Below are 18,270 nucleotides of genomic sequence, written 5' to 3' on the forward strand. Positions count from 1 at the left end.
AGTATTTATTTTGAAGTTAGAATGAAATTCAGGAGTTGCCTAGTTTATCCTTGTCATTATAACAATGCAGCGGTTAGGGCCACAGGAGCTCAAGTGATTTGCCCAGTGCCACACAAATAGTAGAAGACATGGGTCTAGGACTGCAGGTTTTTTGCAGTTAGTACTGGGATTTTTCAAAACAGCGGTTTTAAAGTGTTTACTTTTGTTTATATATTTACAGATTTATAAATCGTTAAAACCATAGTAAATCTTCAAGATCATCTAATCCATTCCACCACGTCTTTATTTTATAGAAGTTGCTTACTGTATAGAAGATGCCAAAGCCCAGATATAGATAAAGAATCTGAATGCACAGCTTCTTGGGAAAGAAAGAATTTTCTTTACATCTTTAGCAAAGATAGACTTAGTATAAAAGTCTGCATGCATATAATGGAAGCAGATTTGTTTGGTAGCCAGATTAAAGTCTGCTTTTGGGCCGGGCGCAGTGGCTCACACCTGTAGTCCCAGCACTTTGGGAGGCCTAGCTGGGTGGATCACCTGAGCTCGGGAGTTTGAGACCAGCCTGAACAACATGGAAAAACCCTGTCTCTACTAAAAATACAAAATTAACCTGGCATGGTGGTGCATGCCTGTAATCCCAGCTACTCGGGAGGCTGAGGCAGGAGAATCACTTGAACCGGGGAGGTGGTAGTTGCGGTGAGCCGAGATTGTGCCATTGCACTCCAGCCTGGGCAACAAGAGCGAAACTCTATCTCAAAAAAAGTCTGCTTTTAAATAAAGTATGTTAATTTAATAAAATCAAAATCCGTTGACAGCAATAGCAAGAAAGAAGGAATGGTGTTAAACAGAACTAATTTATTTTCAAATTATAGAAGGGGTCACCACAAAATTTTTTAGTTAGCAAGATGTGTTTCTGCACTTAAAATGCTACTCATTTATCCACAGCTTTTTAGAGGAAGCATTTATTTTATAAAATGGTATGAACTGAAGGTGCCAGACCAGTGAGTTTGATAGAGTTATTCACAATTAACTTATGGTTGTAAATTATCCCTTTTTTCTTGCTGTGTCTTTCTTTCTATCTGTGTATGAAGAATATTTGTTGCCTGCCTCACAGTTTACTGATGTTTTTTCTGAGCTGAGTAATCTGTACTTTGTCAGACTTTTTATTTGGTTGTCATAGTCATACAACTTAGAAAACTAAGCATAATAATTTTTGGGTTTTTTCAGTGGTACAGTTTACTTATTTAAGTTTCTAATGATAATACAAAACCAGAAATGTATATTACTGAAAAGAAAAATCAATAAGATTAAGTCAAATAATTAGAAATAAACTAAAACCTAAAAGCTTTTTCAAAGATTAAGTTAGAGTCATTTTGTTTTTCCAAAATGGATTGTATATTTCAGTTCTCAAATTTAAATTAATGATTTATAATACCTCCTAAATTGTATTATCTAAAGTTTTCATTTATTAAGTATTTTGTGGAAGTTATGAATATTGATACATTGTCTTCCAGTAATTTACAATATATCTGCATCAATCTTTAGAAAAATGTTGTGACAAGGAGTTATTTACAGTCTCAGTAAGATGTGATATAAAAATGAACAAATTAATGACCAAAAACAACTTTATATATTTTGTTTTTTACAAATTATATTTGATTTTAATGGATTTGACATTTTCTCCTTGAACACAGTTTTGCCAGGTCTATATTTAGGAGAGAAATGTAAATTGAAATAACACTTAATATTAATTTCGTCTCTGGCGTGTATAAGGAAGGAAGGTTTAAACAAAGCATGGCAAGTTATAGAGACTGGTAGTCTCAAGTTCATCTAAAATGATTATGATCATGTAAGCAGCTTCTGGAACACGTGATCTTGATGCTCAATAATAACAATAAAGATAGTTTAATTTTGTTATCTATAAACATTTATTGGCACTTATGTGTCAGGTACCAATTAAGCTCTCTGTGTATTAATTCACTTAATCTTAGTAACTCTAAGAACTTGATCATATTGATATCCTTATTTTACAGATGAGAAAAGGGAGGCATGAAAAAGTGAAGTAATTTGCCCACGAGCACACAGCTGGCAAGTAGCTGGGCAGGGTTCAAGATATGCAGACTTGCTCCAGCAAACATGCCCCTAACCACTTCACTAGGGCAGTGGTTCTCAGCAGCATCAGCAGCACCTGGAACATATTGAGAAGCACCTTCTTAGGCCACACCCCAGACCTACTGAGACAGAAACTCTAGGATAGTGCTTGACAATCTGTCCTTTGATGAACCCTCCAGGTGCTTCTAGTTCTCAGACTTTAGTCTGAGATCTGCCTAGATCAAGAAAGTATTATTATTATTTTCAATCAAGGACCAGCAGCGTAGTAGTGGAGACAGACCTGAAAACATATAATTGCCATCAATCTAGTAATTGCAGTAAAAGAGGACTGTGTTAGGAACAGTGGTTTTGCAAAGGAGAATGTGAGGGGAAGGGAAAGTTTTGCTTTTTGAGCATTCAGAAATTTGCACTTTAGTTTCAAAGATAGAGGAAGGGCAACCGGTTTCAGTACTGATAAGAGTGCTGGTTTTGCTTGTCTAGAGTTTGAATAAATAGTCCAAATGACTTCAAATGGTTCTGAATGTTTTGGCAGAGCACGATAATCATTGTAGTGATCCTGTTTTGCCAATTTTCTGGCCATGATTGCGTCTCTGACATGTGTACTGTTTCTGAAATTGATGGTTACAAAGTAGTCAGAGGAGATGTTTTAAAGATCAAATAAGGTAATGATGCACTTTTTTTTGCCTAGAAAAAATATTTAGCATTAGATGTTAGAAAGACTGACTTTCAATAACAGTACCCATTTTATCTACCTATTAAATCCAAAGGTAAGTCTACTAAAACTACTAAAAGTCTACTAAATCCAAAGGTAAGTCTGTTCCATTGGGATGTGACAGAACTAGCATTACAAGATACTGTCATAGCTTGTGATACCAAAATCACTTGACCTGTTTGGTGAGTCATCCTCACTTTTCAGGGTACAGCATTTTAGAAATTCTCACAGTGGGCTTCTAGGCTAAACAAATTCTTTGCACTTTTCGTTCTGCTGGAAACAGGGATTAGACATAAAGTAAACAACATGGCCTGACTTCTCTTTGTAACATCTTCGAAGAGATGGCCCTGATATGCACCACTGTTTTCAATCACTTAAAAGGCAATAATTCAATTATGCCGTCCTTTATATAAGAACTGCCATTGCTTTCAGTTCACTTCCAGGCCTGACACAAGTAAATCATTTCAATAAAATCCCTCTTTTTCCCCTCCTAGAGACTAGCATAAGTAATGATACCAGTGATCTAGCCAGGGAAAAATGAATATAATGTTCTTATAGAAAAGCAAAATGTTTCACAATGTTTCACTGTATTACTTGTGAAATTATTTGTCTTGTGTGTGTTATGTGAAAGATATTTAAATGATCTTATTAAGTGTGCTTTTTAGAGATGTAACTATTACACTCTTTTCTAAAAAAAATATTAAGCGCATGAATTTAGTAGTTATATGCAATTTGTGGGAAGAGGAATACCCCTTAGAAAAATACCATCCAGAATTTGGGCCCATGGACAGCAAATCCTTTATAAATGTACAAAAAAATACCTTCCAAGATGTTGAAACAAGTTCCTTTGCATGTGAAAACAACCAGCACCTAATTCTTTCCTATGTTCATGTAAAATTTTGTTAATATGACTTATGGTTCAGACTTAAAGGACATCAGCTTGAATGTATGTTATAGTTGTCGTGTTACTAGGGGTTGCTCAGCTCACTTGACTTTCTTCTTAATGACCTCAAAAGATAGTCACTCTCTAGTATTGTAGTAAATTAAGCCTGTGAGTAAATAACATCAGCTGTTTAGGCTGCTGGGATTCAACATTATCAGGTGTTTGTATATAAAGATTAAAATATATGGCAGCTGGTAAATTAATTAGGGTCCATGTTATGCCAAATTATCCTCCCCATTAACTTTTGCTTTGAATATATTCACCAGTACCTCTCAGTGAATGATAAAATGTTTTCACTTCAACAAGCGTAACTCATGGGATTCAGTAAGTCTGTTCAAGGGATATTTAAAAATAGGTTACACTTTTAAACAAGTGATAATGGACTCACTAAAGCTTAACATTTCTCTTTGATGTCAGATATAGTTTTGTAATAGAACTGCGAGTAATATTCTAGTCAATTTCTCCACCGACTTTAGCATTCAGTCACTGAGAAAAATCCTCTTTTTTGGACCACATTATTCTGAATTAGAATTATACAGACAGGTAGAATAAATCGGAAAAAATATAATCTAAGAGGATAAAATATTTTTGCCTGTTTTAGATATATGTTTAAAGGCACTTAAATTTACTGTCAGTTCTATGTGCCAGACACTATTTTAGATAATTCAAATGCATTTTCTGATTTAATCCTTATAGTAATGCTTCTTATTGTTATTCTGTTTTATTTTTATTTTCCATAGCACTATTATCAACATCTAATATACTGCATGTTTTTCTTATTCTCTCCCCCACTTTTCACCCCGACTCCCAGTTTTCTCTTTACCCTCATCACTCATTAGACAGGGATTTTTTTTTTTTTTTTTTTTTTTTTTTTTTTTTTTTTGCTATCTCTTCAATTCCTTGTTCATAGTAGTGACTCAATACCCTTTTTTCAATGAATGAGTGGCCCTATGAAGCAGATGTTACGCTCCCCAATTTGCAGATGAAGAGAGGTTAAGAAAGTAACAAAGCCAGAATGTGAAAATGGTTGTAGATGATCCACCTACTCATCTATTCATTCATGCATTTGATAAGTGAAATTAAAGCCCATGATATTTCCAAAATATTGCACAGCTTACCATACATAAATTACATTGATTTAAAAATCAGCATAATTATATTTTTTAACCAACTCATAATAGGTTCCCAAAGTATCAGTGTTAGACCAGCAGTTATTTTGTTTTTGTTCATTGGTGGGTTATCACAGTCTCATTTTGTAATGTGAAATTAATTTTAAATAAATAATACATATATCAAAAATTGAAAAGTTATACAGGAGTATATGGTGAAAAGTATCCATCCACACATCTATCTTCCATTTCTAAACTTGCCTGCTCATTGGAATCACCAGGGGGGAATGTTAACAATTACTGAAGCCTGTGTCCCACTCCCAAAGATTGTGATTTAATTGGTATGGAGTGTGGTGTCGGCTTTGGAATTTTTGGAAGTTTCCCTGGAGAGACATTGCTTTTAGTAAAGGTAAAGCTGCAAAGGCCGAATATACCCTGTTGCCTGAAACAACTAAGAAACATACAAAAGATGCAAAACAATGCTTTTTATGATACTGGGTATCAGGCAACAAAAGACAATAATCTCTGAGGGATGGGAAACAAATGAGGGCAGTGGTGAAGAATACAGGCAGAGTCCACCAGACTCCCTGAGTTGAGAGGTTGGAGCTGAGTTTGCAGAGACCAAGACAGTGAGAATTCATAGGAAGGACAATAGGAGAGGTGAAAGCTGCATGGAAAAAGCACTCAAAGATCTACAGAGGATCCTAAAGAACTCCGAAGATTTATAGAGGATCCCTTTTGAGTGTTCAGCTGCAATTTGCTAAGGGAATCCATATGATGAAGCTATCAGAGGCTGCAGGGAAGAGCACCTGAAAAGATTAGGGGGAAACAAACAGTACCTTGTGCTCGCCAAGAGATAATGCCTGTTGTAAGCAGTTGGACTGGAAAATCTTGTGACTTAGAAGGCATTTGGTAGAGTATTCAGAAGGGTTTTGCTTCAGTAGTGAAGAAAAATTAGCCCTCAACTAAATAGTGTTCCAGTCCTACTTAAAATATCTTGAAAGCAAACTCCCAAAGGATCAAATTATTTCCAGGTAACTTAACTATATCCCAAAAGAAACCTCAACACATGTCTTATATTTATGTCTTTATAAATAGAATTTTAAAAATTCAGTACCTGACAAAATTGGCAATGCCTCGTATCTAATTAAAGATTACCAGGAATGCAAAGATGCAGAAAAATATGACCTATAATGAAGAGATAATCAGTTGAAATTAAGTCAGAACTCACATAGCTATTCTAATTAATAACAAGGACATTCAGACACTTTTTATGATTACATTCCATACATTCCAGAAATTAAGGAGATGTAGAAGATTTACCAAAAATCAAAGTCACAATTCTAAAGATGAAAATGGCAGTGTGTAAAATGAAAAATATACTGGATGGGATTATTGGCAGATTAGACATGGCAGATGAAAAGATTAGTGAACTTGAAAGACATAGTGATAGAAACTATCCAAAATGAAACACAAGGAGCAAAGATAAATTTTTAAAAATTGAAAGCACGTCAATTGTGGGAAAATTTTAAGTGGCCTAATATCTGTGTAATTGGAGACCTTAAAGGTAGTTGGGAGGTGGGACAAAAAATATACCCCCCAAAAAAATCTAAAAATTTTTCAAATTTAATGACAATTGTAAACACAATCCAAAATAGCCCAACAAACCCAAGCTCAAAAAGCAAGAAGAAATAATACCAAATTATGTTATAGTCAAATTACACAAAACTAGTGATATAAAGAAAATATTAAAACAGCCAGAGAATGATAGACATATTACATAAGAGGAACAAAGATAAGGATGAGAACAGATTTCTCATCAGAAACAAAGTAAATGAGGAGATAGTGAAGCAACGTTTTTAAAGAACAGGTGCTATTTGACTAACAATGGGGTCATGGTTGGATAAACCCATCATAAATTGAAAATATAAGTCAAAAGTTTCTAAGTCCAGATATAACACCATCATAAGCCGAGGACCGTATTGAATGCCTACTGCTTTTGCACCATTGTGAAGCTGAAAATTTGTAAGCTGAACCATTGCAAGTTGGGGATCATCTGTACTGAAAGAGAAATCAACTCTGTTAACTAGAATTCTTTACCCAGCAAGAATATCTTTCAAAAAAACAAAAGCAAAATAAAGACATACAAAAGGCGAAGAATTCACCACCAGCAAACTGCGGTACAGATATGTTAAAGGAAGTCCCTCAACCAGAAAGAAAATTATACCAGATGTCAATGTGGATGTAAACAAAGGCATGAAGAGCACAGGAATAAGAACTACATGGATAAGTACATTAATTTTTTATTATTAATTAAATATTTTAAAAAGATAGTTAACCTTTTAAACAAATATGATAACAATTAGAATAGAGTTTATGTAAAAAATAAAATGTTTGACAAGAATGGCACAATGGCTGTAAGGGAGAAATGAAAATATATTATTTTGAGGGTCTTATACTAACTTGAAAGATTTAATATCATTTGAAGGCAGATTGTGACAACTTAAAGATATTTACTATAAATCCTAAGTCATTTATGAAAATAACAAAACAAAGTTATATCTAATAAACCAACAAAGGATATGAAATGAAATCATTTAAAGAAAACCCAAAAGAAAGCAAGAAAGAGGAAAGATATAACAAAGAACAGATGGGACAAATAGAAAACAAATAGCCAGACTTCAACTTAACTATATCAATAATCACATTAAATATAAATGCACTAAATATCTCAAAAAGCAGAGATTGCTTTGAATTAAAAAGTAAGACCTGATTATATGCTGCCTGTATCAAATATGCTTTCTGTGTAAAGACGTAAGTTGAAAGTAAAGCAATGAAAAAAAGTAGCATATTAACAATAATTTTGAAAAACTTAGAGTTATTGTGTTAATATCAAAGTAGATTTCAGAGCAAAGAATGTTACTAGGTATAAAGTAGATAATTTAATACTAATAAAGGGCTCGATTCTTCAAGGTAATATACAGTCCTACATCTTTATGTCTGACAGAAGTATAAGAAAAAACAGACAAATATGCAATCCTAGTTGGAAATTTTAATATCCCTTTCTTAATAATTGATAGAGCAAGTAGAGAGAAAATGAGTAGAGACACAGAAGATTTGAACAACAGTATCAACTAACTTGACCCAATTGATGTTTAGAAAATATTATCTAAAATTAGGCCAGGTGCAGTGGCTCGCGGCTGTAATCCCAGCACTTGGGGAGGCTGAGGCGGGCAGATCACGAGGTCAGGAGATCAAGACCATCTTGGCTAACATGGTGAAACCCTGTCTCTACTAAAAATACAAAAAAATTAGCCAGGTGTGATGGCAGGCCACTGTAGTCCCAGCTACTTGGGAGGCTGAGGCAGGAGAATGGCATGAACCCGGGAGGCAGAGCTTGCAAAGCCGAGATCATGCCACTGCTCTCCAGCCTGGGTGACAGAGCGAGACTCTATCTCAAAAAAAAAAAAAAAAAAAAAAAAAGAAAATATTATCTAAAGTTAACAGAATATGCCTTCTTTGCAAGTATACACAGAATGTTTATAAAGATCATACACTCTACGCAAAAAAAGTCTCAATAAATTTAAAGGCATTCAAGTCATACAAAGTGTGCTCTCTGACCATAATAGAATTATATTAGAAAAAATAACAGGAAGATATCTCGAAAGTCCCCAAATATTTGAAAGTCAAATAACACATGTCTAAACAACCCTTGCGGGAAGGAAGATATCAAGAGGGAAATTAGAAAATATTTTGAACTGAATAAAAATGAAAATACAACATATAAAAACTTGCAGGATTCTGCTGAAACATTACTTCCAGGAAATTTATAGTGCTACATCTCTACTTTAGAAATGAAAGGTCCTAAATCAATAACCTCATCTTCCATCTCAAGAAACTAGGACAAGAGTGAATGAAACCCAAAGCAAGTAGAAGAAAGAAAATAATAAACATCAGAGTAGAAATTGATGGACTAGAAAACAGGGAAGCAGTAGAGAAAAATCCATGAAACAAAAAGCAGAGATTAATAAAATTGACCGTTTGCTGGTCAAACTGACCAAGAAAATAAGGGAAGAAAATATAAATTACCATAATCAAGAATGAAAGGAGTAATATCACTACAGATTCTACGGGTATTAAAAGGAAAGATAATAAAGGAATATTGTGAACATGTACGCTTAAAATTTTAACAATTTAAACAAAATGGACAAATTCCTTGTAGGCAGAATCTACCAAAGCTCATTCAAGAGAAAACAGATACTCTGATAATTTTGAATTTGTAGTTAAAAACCTTTTACAAAGAAAACTCTACGTCCACATTCACTGGTGAATGATACCAAACATTTAAGGAAGAAATAATGATGATTCTACCTGAAATCTTCTAGAAAATTGAAGAGGAGGGAAGAGTTTTAACTAATTCTATGAGACTAGCCTTATCTTGATACTAAAACTAGAGAAAGATCAATATTCTTCATGAATATACATGGAAAAATTCTGAAGAGAATTTTAGGAAATTGAATTTAAAAAACGATAATATATGACATAAATAACTAGGGCCTAGTTCAGGAATGGAAGGTTGATTTAACAGTTGAAATTCAATGGATGTAATGATCATACTGACAAACTAAAAACTATATGATTATCTCAGGAGACACAGAAAAAGCATTTAACAAAATTCAACCTCAATTCTTGAAAACTCTCAGCAAACTAGGAATAGAAGAGAACCTTTAGTCTGGTAAAGGTTATTTTCAGCCTTTAAAATTGAATGCTTTCTGTAAGATAAAGAACAAGTCCATTCTTTTTTCCTTTTTCTTTTTTTGAGACGGAATTTCTCTCTTGTTGCCCAGGCTGAAGTGCAATGGCTCAATCTTGGCCCACCGCAACCTCCGACTCCCGAGTTCAAGCAATTCTCCTGCCTCAGCCTCCCGAGTAGCTGGGATTATAGGCACACACCATCACGCCCAGCTAATTTTGTATTTTTAGTAGAGACAGGGTTTCCCCATGTTGGTCAGGCTGGTCTTGAACTCCTGACCTCAGGTGATCTGCCCACCTTGGTCTCCCAAAGTGTTGGGATTACAGGCATGAGCCACTGTGCCCAGCCCTTCTTACCACTGCCAATTCAACATTGTACAGGTAGTTTTAGCCATTGCAGTAAGTCAGGAAAAATCAAAGTCATTGTGATTGGAAAGACAGAAGTAAAACTATCTTTGTGTACAGGCATCATGATTATCTATACAAAAACCCCAAATTTCCAAAACCCACTAGAACAAATAAGTGTTTGGCAAGTTCACAGAATATAAGATCAATATAAAAAATAAATTGTATTTCTATCTATTATAAATGAATATCAGAAATTGAAGTTAAAAAGCAGTATTTACTATAATACAAAGTAGGGATAAATCTGGCAAAGGATATGCAAGATGTATGTACTTAAAACTACAAAAACATTGCTGAGAGAAATTAAAGAAGACCTAATGAAATGGAAGGATATACTGGTTCATAATTTGAAGGATGCAATATTAAGATGTCAGTTATGCACAAATTGATATGTAGATCTAAAATAATCCTGATCAAAATTACAGGAGTCTTCTTTGTAGAGATTGACAAAGTAATATTAAATTTCACATGGAAATGCAAAGAACTAGAATAGCCAAAACAACTTTGAAAAAAAAGATAGAGTACTAATTCTAATGTCAAAAGTACTAACACTTTTATTCAGCTAGGATAATCAAGACAGTATAGTTTTGGTGTCAAGTTCCACAAACACATCAATAGAATAGAGAGTCCAAGAGCAGACCCACATGTATGTGATGGAGAAGGGACAGTCTTCTTAACAAGTAATGTTGAAATAATGGGATATTCATAAGCACAAAAATGAACAATTGATAACTCATTCATATATAAAATTAACTCAAGATGAATCATAGACACAAACATAAAACCTCACACTATAACACTTTCAGAAAAAAATTAGGAGAAAACTTTTGTGGTCTTGGGTTAGGCAAAGATCTTAAAATATGGCACCAAAAGCATGATCCATAGAATTATAAATGGATAAATTGCACTTCATCAAAATTAAAAACTCTGCTTTTAGAAAGAAACTGTTTAGGAAGGAGAAAAGACAAGCCACAGCCTAGAAGAAAATATTTGCAAATCGTATATTCTATAAACACCAGTGCCCAGAATAGAAAAAGAAATCTAAAAACTCAGAAAACAACCTGATTTTTTAAATGAACAGAATATTAACAGCTAGAAATATGGAAGCAAGTAAGCACAGAAAAAGATGATCAACATTATAGTCATTGGGGGAACACAATTAAAAGTATGATAGAATACCAGCATATGCGTATTACAATAGCTAAAATTAAATGTTGACCATATCAGGTGTTAGTGAGAGTATAGAGGACCTGGAATTCTCATACACTGGTGGTGGGAATGCTAAATTGTATGACTACTTTGACAAATAGTTTGGCACTTATAAATTGCACTTATATCTAACCATGCAATTTAGTCATTTCATCCTTAGGTGTCTTTCCAAGATAAATAAAAGTATATGTCCATTTATTAAAAAGTATGCATAAATATGTGTAGCAGCCTCATTTGTAACATTCAAAAACTGAAACAAGTCAAATATCCATCAATAAGTGAATAAACCATAATATATCCATGTAATATAATGCTACTCATAGCAAGAAATATTAATGTATGCCCCAATATGATAAATCTTAAAATCTGCTGAGTAAAAGCCAGATAAAAAAGAATATATTAGATAAGATTTCATCTTTATAAAAGTTTAGAAAATGCAGACTAATCTGCAAAAACAGAAATTATATTAGTGGTTTCCTTGGAAAGATTTGTTGCAATGGGGACCATGGAGCATAGGAGCTTGAGGAAGCTTTCGTAAGTGTTAGATATTTTCATTATTTTACTTGTGGCAATGCTGTCACTGGTGCGTACATATGTCCAAACTGATCAAACTATACACTTTATTTTTATTTTATTTTTTTAAGACGGAGTTTCGCTCTTTTGTCCAGGCTGGAGTGAAGTGGCGTGATCTCGGCTCACTGCAACCTCTGCCTTCAGGTTCAAGCAATTCTCCTGCCTCAGCTTCCTGAGTAGCTGGGTTTATAGGTGCCCACCACCATGCCCAGCTGATTTTTGTATTTTTAATAGAGACAGGGTTTTGCCATGTTGGCCAGGCTGGTCTTGAACTCCTGACCTTGGGTGATCTGCCTGCCTGGGCCTGCCTAAGTGCTGGGATTACAGGCGTGAGCCACTGGCCCCGGCCCCGTACACTTTAAATATGTGCCACTTTCTGTATTTTAATCATATCTTAATATAGTTTTTTTTGTTTGTTTCAAGATCCCTAGTTGATTCAAACATACACACAAGTTTGAGAATCACTACTCCAATTCTTCAGGTTCCTGGTTTCACCCCGCAGAGGCAACCTCTTCTAGGCAGTTTCTTGTTCTGGAAACTGGAACATTCTAGAAATCCTATGCACGTGCAGGCATATGTGAACATACATATCCTGTGTTCTAACTTCACAAATGGTAGCATACTTTACATATCATTCTGTATTTTACTTTTTTCACTTACTGCATCTTGAAAATTATTCCATATCTGTACATATGGAATGACCTCATTCTTTTTGACACCTATGTGTTAATGCTGTGTTATTTTGACAATATGAGGTGGTGCTTTCTTCTTACTCTAAAACCGTTTGAGAATAGAAATATAACTTAAATAGTTGCAGAATTAATTTTCCTTTTAGGCATATCCTTAAGTCCTCATAGTTATACTATATATTATAAAATGCCTTCATCTATGTGGGTATACAAGCTTTCTACAACACCAAATTTACTATGAATTAGGTAGTAATTTTTCGCAGGTAAAGTTTGCATATTTATGTGAAATGTTGAGAAGTGTTAACATTTTAAAAAGTTATTATGACATTTTATTTGCTGTGCTTATTCCCTCAGTATGAAATGTGGTGTTTTGTTTGTCCTTCCTTATGTAACACGTATTTTATAAGTCCTCTTTTGTCCTTCGGTGGTCAGTTTGGCATTGGTCTTTGGGCCACAGCTGTTCCAGAAATGTGTGCCATGCAGACTAATCTGTTATCAGTATGCAGTTTTGGCAAACAAATTGGCTAAAATTGTACTGTCTTTTTTTGTTTTTGTTTTTGTTTTTTAAAGCAGAAGGTCAAATTGTCCAATGCCAAAATAATTTTTTATTTTTTAAAGTTAACCTTACTCTTTGGTTGATAGACTATGTTACAGGAGGAAGACCATCTACAAAACAATGTACCAATTTACCTAGAGGCTAAAACTCCTTATTGGCCATTTGTGTTTTCTTCATGGGTTTTTTGTAATTTTCAGTCTTAGAGCAACAAGGATCTTAGTGTTCATTATCCATATTGTACTATAATCTATGAATTTGTTTGATTTCTTGGTGCATATTAGAGTCTTTTGATGACTAATGAAAATTTGAACTTTTTGCCAACATTTCATCGGTTGTTGGATCAGTGCAATTTGTATCAACTGAGTATTTGTTTTGTATTTGTTAGCTGATGAAGTCAGTAAGAAGAGTCATTGCAGCTCCTTGTAGTAAATTCATTCACTCATTATTTTTCACATCATGGAATTCCATATTCCTGCGGTCAGGTTTCATAGCTCCTGTTCACCCCTTTGTCCTTCATTTTAAAGTATTTCAGGGGATTGTCCATGTCCTAGTCAGTCATGTTTGCTTGCAGTCATACACCTGAGGTCATGTCTCTGAGGAGTCACTGTACAGTAGAATAAATGTACATGTTTTGAATTTCATCTTTCTGTGCAGTGGTTGCTTTTTGGCTGAGAAAATGGCTTTACTGATTAGTGAGTTACCTCTAAGACCTCTCTCTATCTCTGAGTCCTTTACATTTTAGTTAACCTGTGATGTGTCACTCTAACCTAGGGAAAGTGTGGAGAGCCTGATTCAAAAGCATTCCTATGCGCGCTCACCCATCCGTACCTATGGAGGAGAAGAAGATGTCTTGGGGGATGAGAGTCAGACAACCCCAAATCGAGGTAAGGTAGCTTCCAAGGCCATGGAATTGCTGGGAGCCAGAGCACCTAAAGGAGAATGGGGGCAGGTCGTTGATGAGACGGCCAGTTCTCAGAGTACACGATGCCCGGAAAGGATTTCAGGAGCCTCCCTGGGAAGGAAGAGCCCCTACGCTGATTCTCACACATTTCATTATTTTGCCTTTGAATCATAGGCGATGATGCTGCCTGCAGGTTTCCTGTGGTTTGTTTTTTTTAGTGAAAGAAACTGAGCCTTTGAGTCAGGGATCAGGAGTTACTTGTCCATGATTTAGTACATAAGAGCTGTTGAACTTTGGGGTCAGTCCCCAAGTCCTTCTGAACCTCAGTTTCATAATCTGAAAATCAGGGAATATATCTGTTCCATCTGTGTCAGGAATAATTTGTTAGAATCAAAGACCAAAATAGAAAACACTTTTAAAAGAGGATTTTCCTAATGAAGGATATTACATAGAGGCAGTGGCCCCAATGTTGACAGCAGAAACTGAACAAAGTTTCTCTGTTCCCAAGGCTTAGAGAGCAGCACTCTGCATCTGGGAAGAGAGTCCAGAGAAAAGAGCTCAGAGGTGCTCCATTCTGGGAACAGGGAAGTTCGTGTAGGGAGAGAGTCCTCTGTCATTGTTTTATGTCCTTAATATGAAATTATATAATCCATGAAAACATAGGACATTTCTTATTACTCAGTCCAAGTGAACCACTAGTATTACAGTTGACTCTTGAACAACACAGTGGTTAGGGAACCAACTCCTGTGTGGTCCAAAATGTGCGTATAACTTTTGACTTCCTAAAACTGAACTACTAATAGCCTACTGTTGATCAGAAGCCTTACCTGTAACTTAAACAGTCAATTCACACATATCCTGTGTGTTACATGTATTACATTCTGTATTCTAATAAGAAATCAAGCTAGAGAAAAAGTTATTAAGAAAATCATAGAAAGGAAATATATTTACTATTCCTTAAGTGGAAGTGGATTATCATAAAGATCTTCATCCTCATCTTCACACTGAGTTGGCAGAGGAGGAAGAGGAGGGGTTGGTCTTGCTGTCTCGGAGGTTGTAGAGGCTGAAGAGGTGGAGGAGGTGAAAGTGAGGCAAGAGGGGTCAGGCACACTCAGTGTAAATTGTATTTAAAAATATCTGCATGTAAGTGGACCCATGCGGTTCTAACCACTGTTGTTCAAGGGTCAACTGTGTACAGTCAGAAAATTCAGTGTCAACTCTATTCTACATTTCTGGATGCTGTGGTAGGAAAACTTACTTTCTTAGGTTCTCACAACAGTTTTGGAAACCAGACAGCTTGGAAGAGATTTAATACATTCAGTCTTCCTTATGACGTTACAGAGGTCAGAACAGATATCAGGTATTTGCAGTTTCTTTTAAGAGAATCAGGTCATTAACTGCAGGCAGGGTATTAATGTTTTGGCCACTCTGTGGGAGGCTGCAGGCTATCCAATGAGTTGTCTTTTTCCATTTAGTAAATCCTCTATTCCATGGAGGTGTAAATATCATCTTCTTATCTAGAAAGGTGGATTTGCCTCATGACAGATCTCATGTGTGTTTGTCTTTCTAAATTACAGATGTATTAAATATTCTTAAACACAAATGGATCTTTACAGATAATTTAATTCTTGATCTGTATATTGACACAGTGTTTCCAGTCTAATGAGTATTTTTCCTTACAGGGTCAGCCTTTACAACATCTGATAATTTGTCTCTCAGCTCCTGGGTATCATCTTCTTCCAGTTTTCCTGGGTTTCAGCACCCACAGTCCCTGACTGCTCTTGGCACCAGCACAGCATCCATAGCAACACCCATTCCTCACCCCATCCAGGGTTCTCTGCCACCATATAGCCGACTGGGAATGCCTCTGACCCCATCGGCCATTGCCAGCTCCATGCAAGGGAGTGGCCCCACATTCCCTTCATTCCACATGCCGCGATACCATCACTATTTTCAGCAGGGGCCCTATGCTGCCATTCAAGGACTACGCCATTCCTCTGCTGTGATGACGCCATTTGTATGACTCTTCTAAAAATGGAGACCCAGAATGCGCAAATGGGTATGGAAATATAGGACAGGGCTGGGTGGGTGGGATGTGGGGTATTGGAGCAGGGGCTTTCCAGGAGACACAGGACCTATCAAAGAGAAGAGCTGGACTCACAATAAAACCTACCACTGAGGGAATGCACCATGGACCAGGATTCATCTGTAGTTGAGGGACAGCTCTTGGGTTCAGGAGAGAATCCATGTAAAGTTCTCAGCCAGCCTGAAAGTTTAATAATACAAGGCTGATGAATCTTAAAGTGCATTATTCCTCATGGTTAAAACGCTGTGTTGATGCGGTAATGTATAAAATCACTGTGTATAGGGTTTCTTTCTGCTTTTCACAGGATAAAAGAATCTTCAAAAAGGCCATACTATATAGCATACTGACCATAATGACTAACTGAAGTCAATTTATCCCTGTAGAAAAGGGGAGCCAGTAGAGAAATACTTGTAGTGCCGTAGCATAAGCATGTTTCGTTTTCTTTTGTGTTAGTCTGCTGGGGAAGGAGCTGAGATAATGCTAATGCATCCTGTTTTGTGGATGAATACATGGTAATGACCTCACAAAGTTCTATTTGTAATACTGAAGGGCCAGTAACCAACAAGCTTGGTTTTCATAGTCTTCTTTCTTCCTAGTTTTCTTTATTGCAAATACTTGCCAGAGTTAGGTTTGGGGCTAGGGTTATGGAGGAAAAATCTTCCATGTACAGTTTTGAAGCAAGAGCCTCTCTATATTACATGGTAAAACTGAAGTTTGATTTTTCTGGGCTGCGTTCTAAACACACTACTGACGAATTCACTGAGGAACACTCCAAAGCCTAGGCATGATGTTATGTGAGGCTTGCTTTCACTTACAGCTGCAACAGAAGGATGGTGATTCTATTCCAAAAGGATTTCTCTGCCATTAGTGCCAGAGGTCCCTTCATTTTCCTTTAGTTTTGGGAAACCTTGTGGATGTTAAAATGCATCTGGACAAATTCTCATTTTCAGTAAATCTGCCTTGTTTTTGCTGCCACTGATTGACAAGGATTTGAGAATGACCATTCTAAATGTCAGGATAGCCATGATTTAACCTGTGCTCCTGAGTGGAAACGTGTCCATACATCTAATTTGGCCTTTTTCCTTACTGTGTTACATTTAGTGACTCCTTTACCATTTTGCTAGGTCTGTAATCTTAAATTGCTTGATAACATAATGGCTTCATAACTGAAATGTTGGCAGTTCTTATAAGTCAACTAAAGCATTCTTCTACTTTATTTTCAACTTTTGCTATCTTCTTAAGCCTTCCTTTAATGTTTATAATAGCAACAAATTATATTTTAGTTATATATGACCTGTATATTGTTTTTGAACAGCATATATAGATATATATATATAAGCATTTACAGTCAGGGTAACACATTTGGCATTTTGCAACAATTTATTTCCCTAATAACATATTTAATGAAATTAATAGTTTTTCAACTTCAGATTTAATGCACTTCAACTACAGGATGTAACCTGTCGTCTTAGCAAATTTCTCCAAAACTCTAATTTAATTTTTTGTATGTAATATTCATTCTACTCTTCTTGCTACAAAATTATTGAATCTGTTAAAAGAGATGGGAAATATTTCTACTGACAGTAGAAGTGTATTTTGGGGGAAATGCAATATACTTATCACATCAGACTCCCGTGGGATTTTATTTGGTGGTTTTAATATTAGCCTTTTCCATATCACATGCTTTTGTGGGCACTTCCAGCCTGTGAAACAAGGCATCATGGCACAGCCTGTCTAGGTGATGCTGTTGTTGGATTTTGCACTTGCTATTCTCCACTATACTCTGAAGTTTACTTACAGAAAAGCATAGGCTGTGTTAACAAAGCATCTCACGATCCTACAGCAAACACTGTGGGCTAATTTTTAACTTGTTGCATGTTATGCTGTAGTATCCACAGGTAGTTTGTTTTCAAACAAAGTACAGGTGTCATTTCTTTAAAAAACCTGTTATGAGTAATGTTTAAACTATCCATAGAGCTAGGATAGGGGTTTACTATTTAATAGCTGGCCTGTTGCCAGTGCTCTTTTGAATATAGAGTACTGCTGCTTAAAGCAGGAATAACAAAAGATGCTGTTTTACATAATGCTACTCAATACCCTGATAACTTACTGGTCTACTAAGGTGAAATCTGTGTCTGAATTTTATTTTCAAACAGGATGAAAAGATTGTTTTAATACATACTGTTTTGATACATACATTTAATACATACATTTCTGCCAATC

The 18,270-nt window shown here is 35.6% G+C and overlaps 1 protein-coding gene across 1 annotated transcript in view; it reads left to right on the plus strand.

Annotated features, from left to right (window-relative positions):
* Positions 1-18,270, plus strand: part of TBX20 (T-box transcription factor 20) — a 54,106-nt gene extending 35,836 nt beyond the window's left edge. The window contains exons 7-8 of the mRNA XM_005549809.5: positions 13,832-13,944; positions 15,644-18,270. Coding sequence (XP_005549866.1) covers positions 13,832-13,944; positions 15,644-15,984 — 454 coding nt within the window. The 3' untranslated portion in view covers positions 15,985-18,270. The remainder of the gene's footprint in view (positions 1-13,831; positions 13,945-15,643) is intronic.

The sequence above is a fragment of the Macaca fascicularis genome, chromosome 3, assembly GCF_037993035.2.
Source record: "Macaca fascicularis isolate 582-1 chromosome 3, T2T-MFA8v1.1".
NCBI lineage: Eukaryota > Metazoa > Chordata > Mammalia > Primates > Cercopithecidae > Macaca > Macaca fascicularis.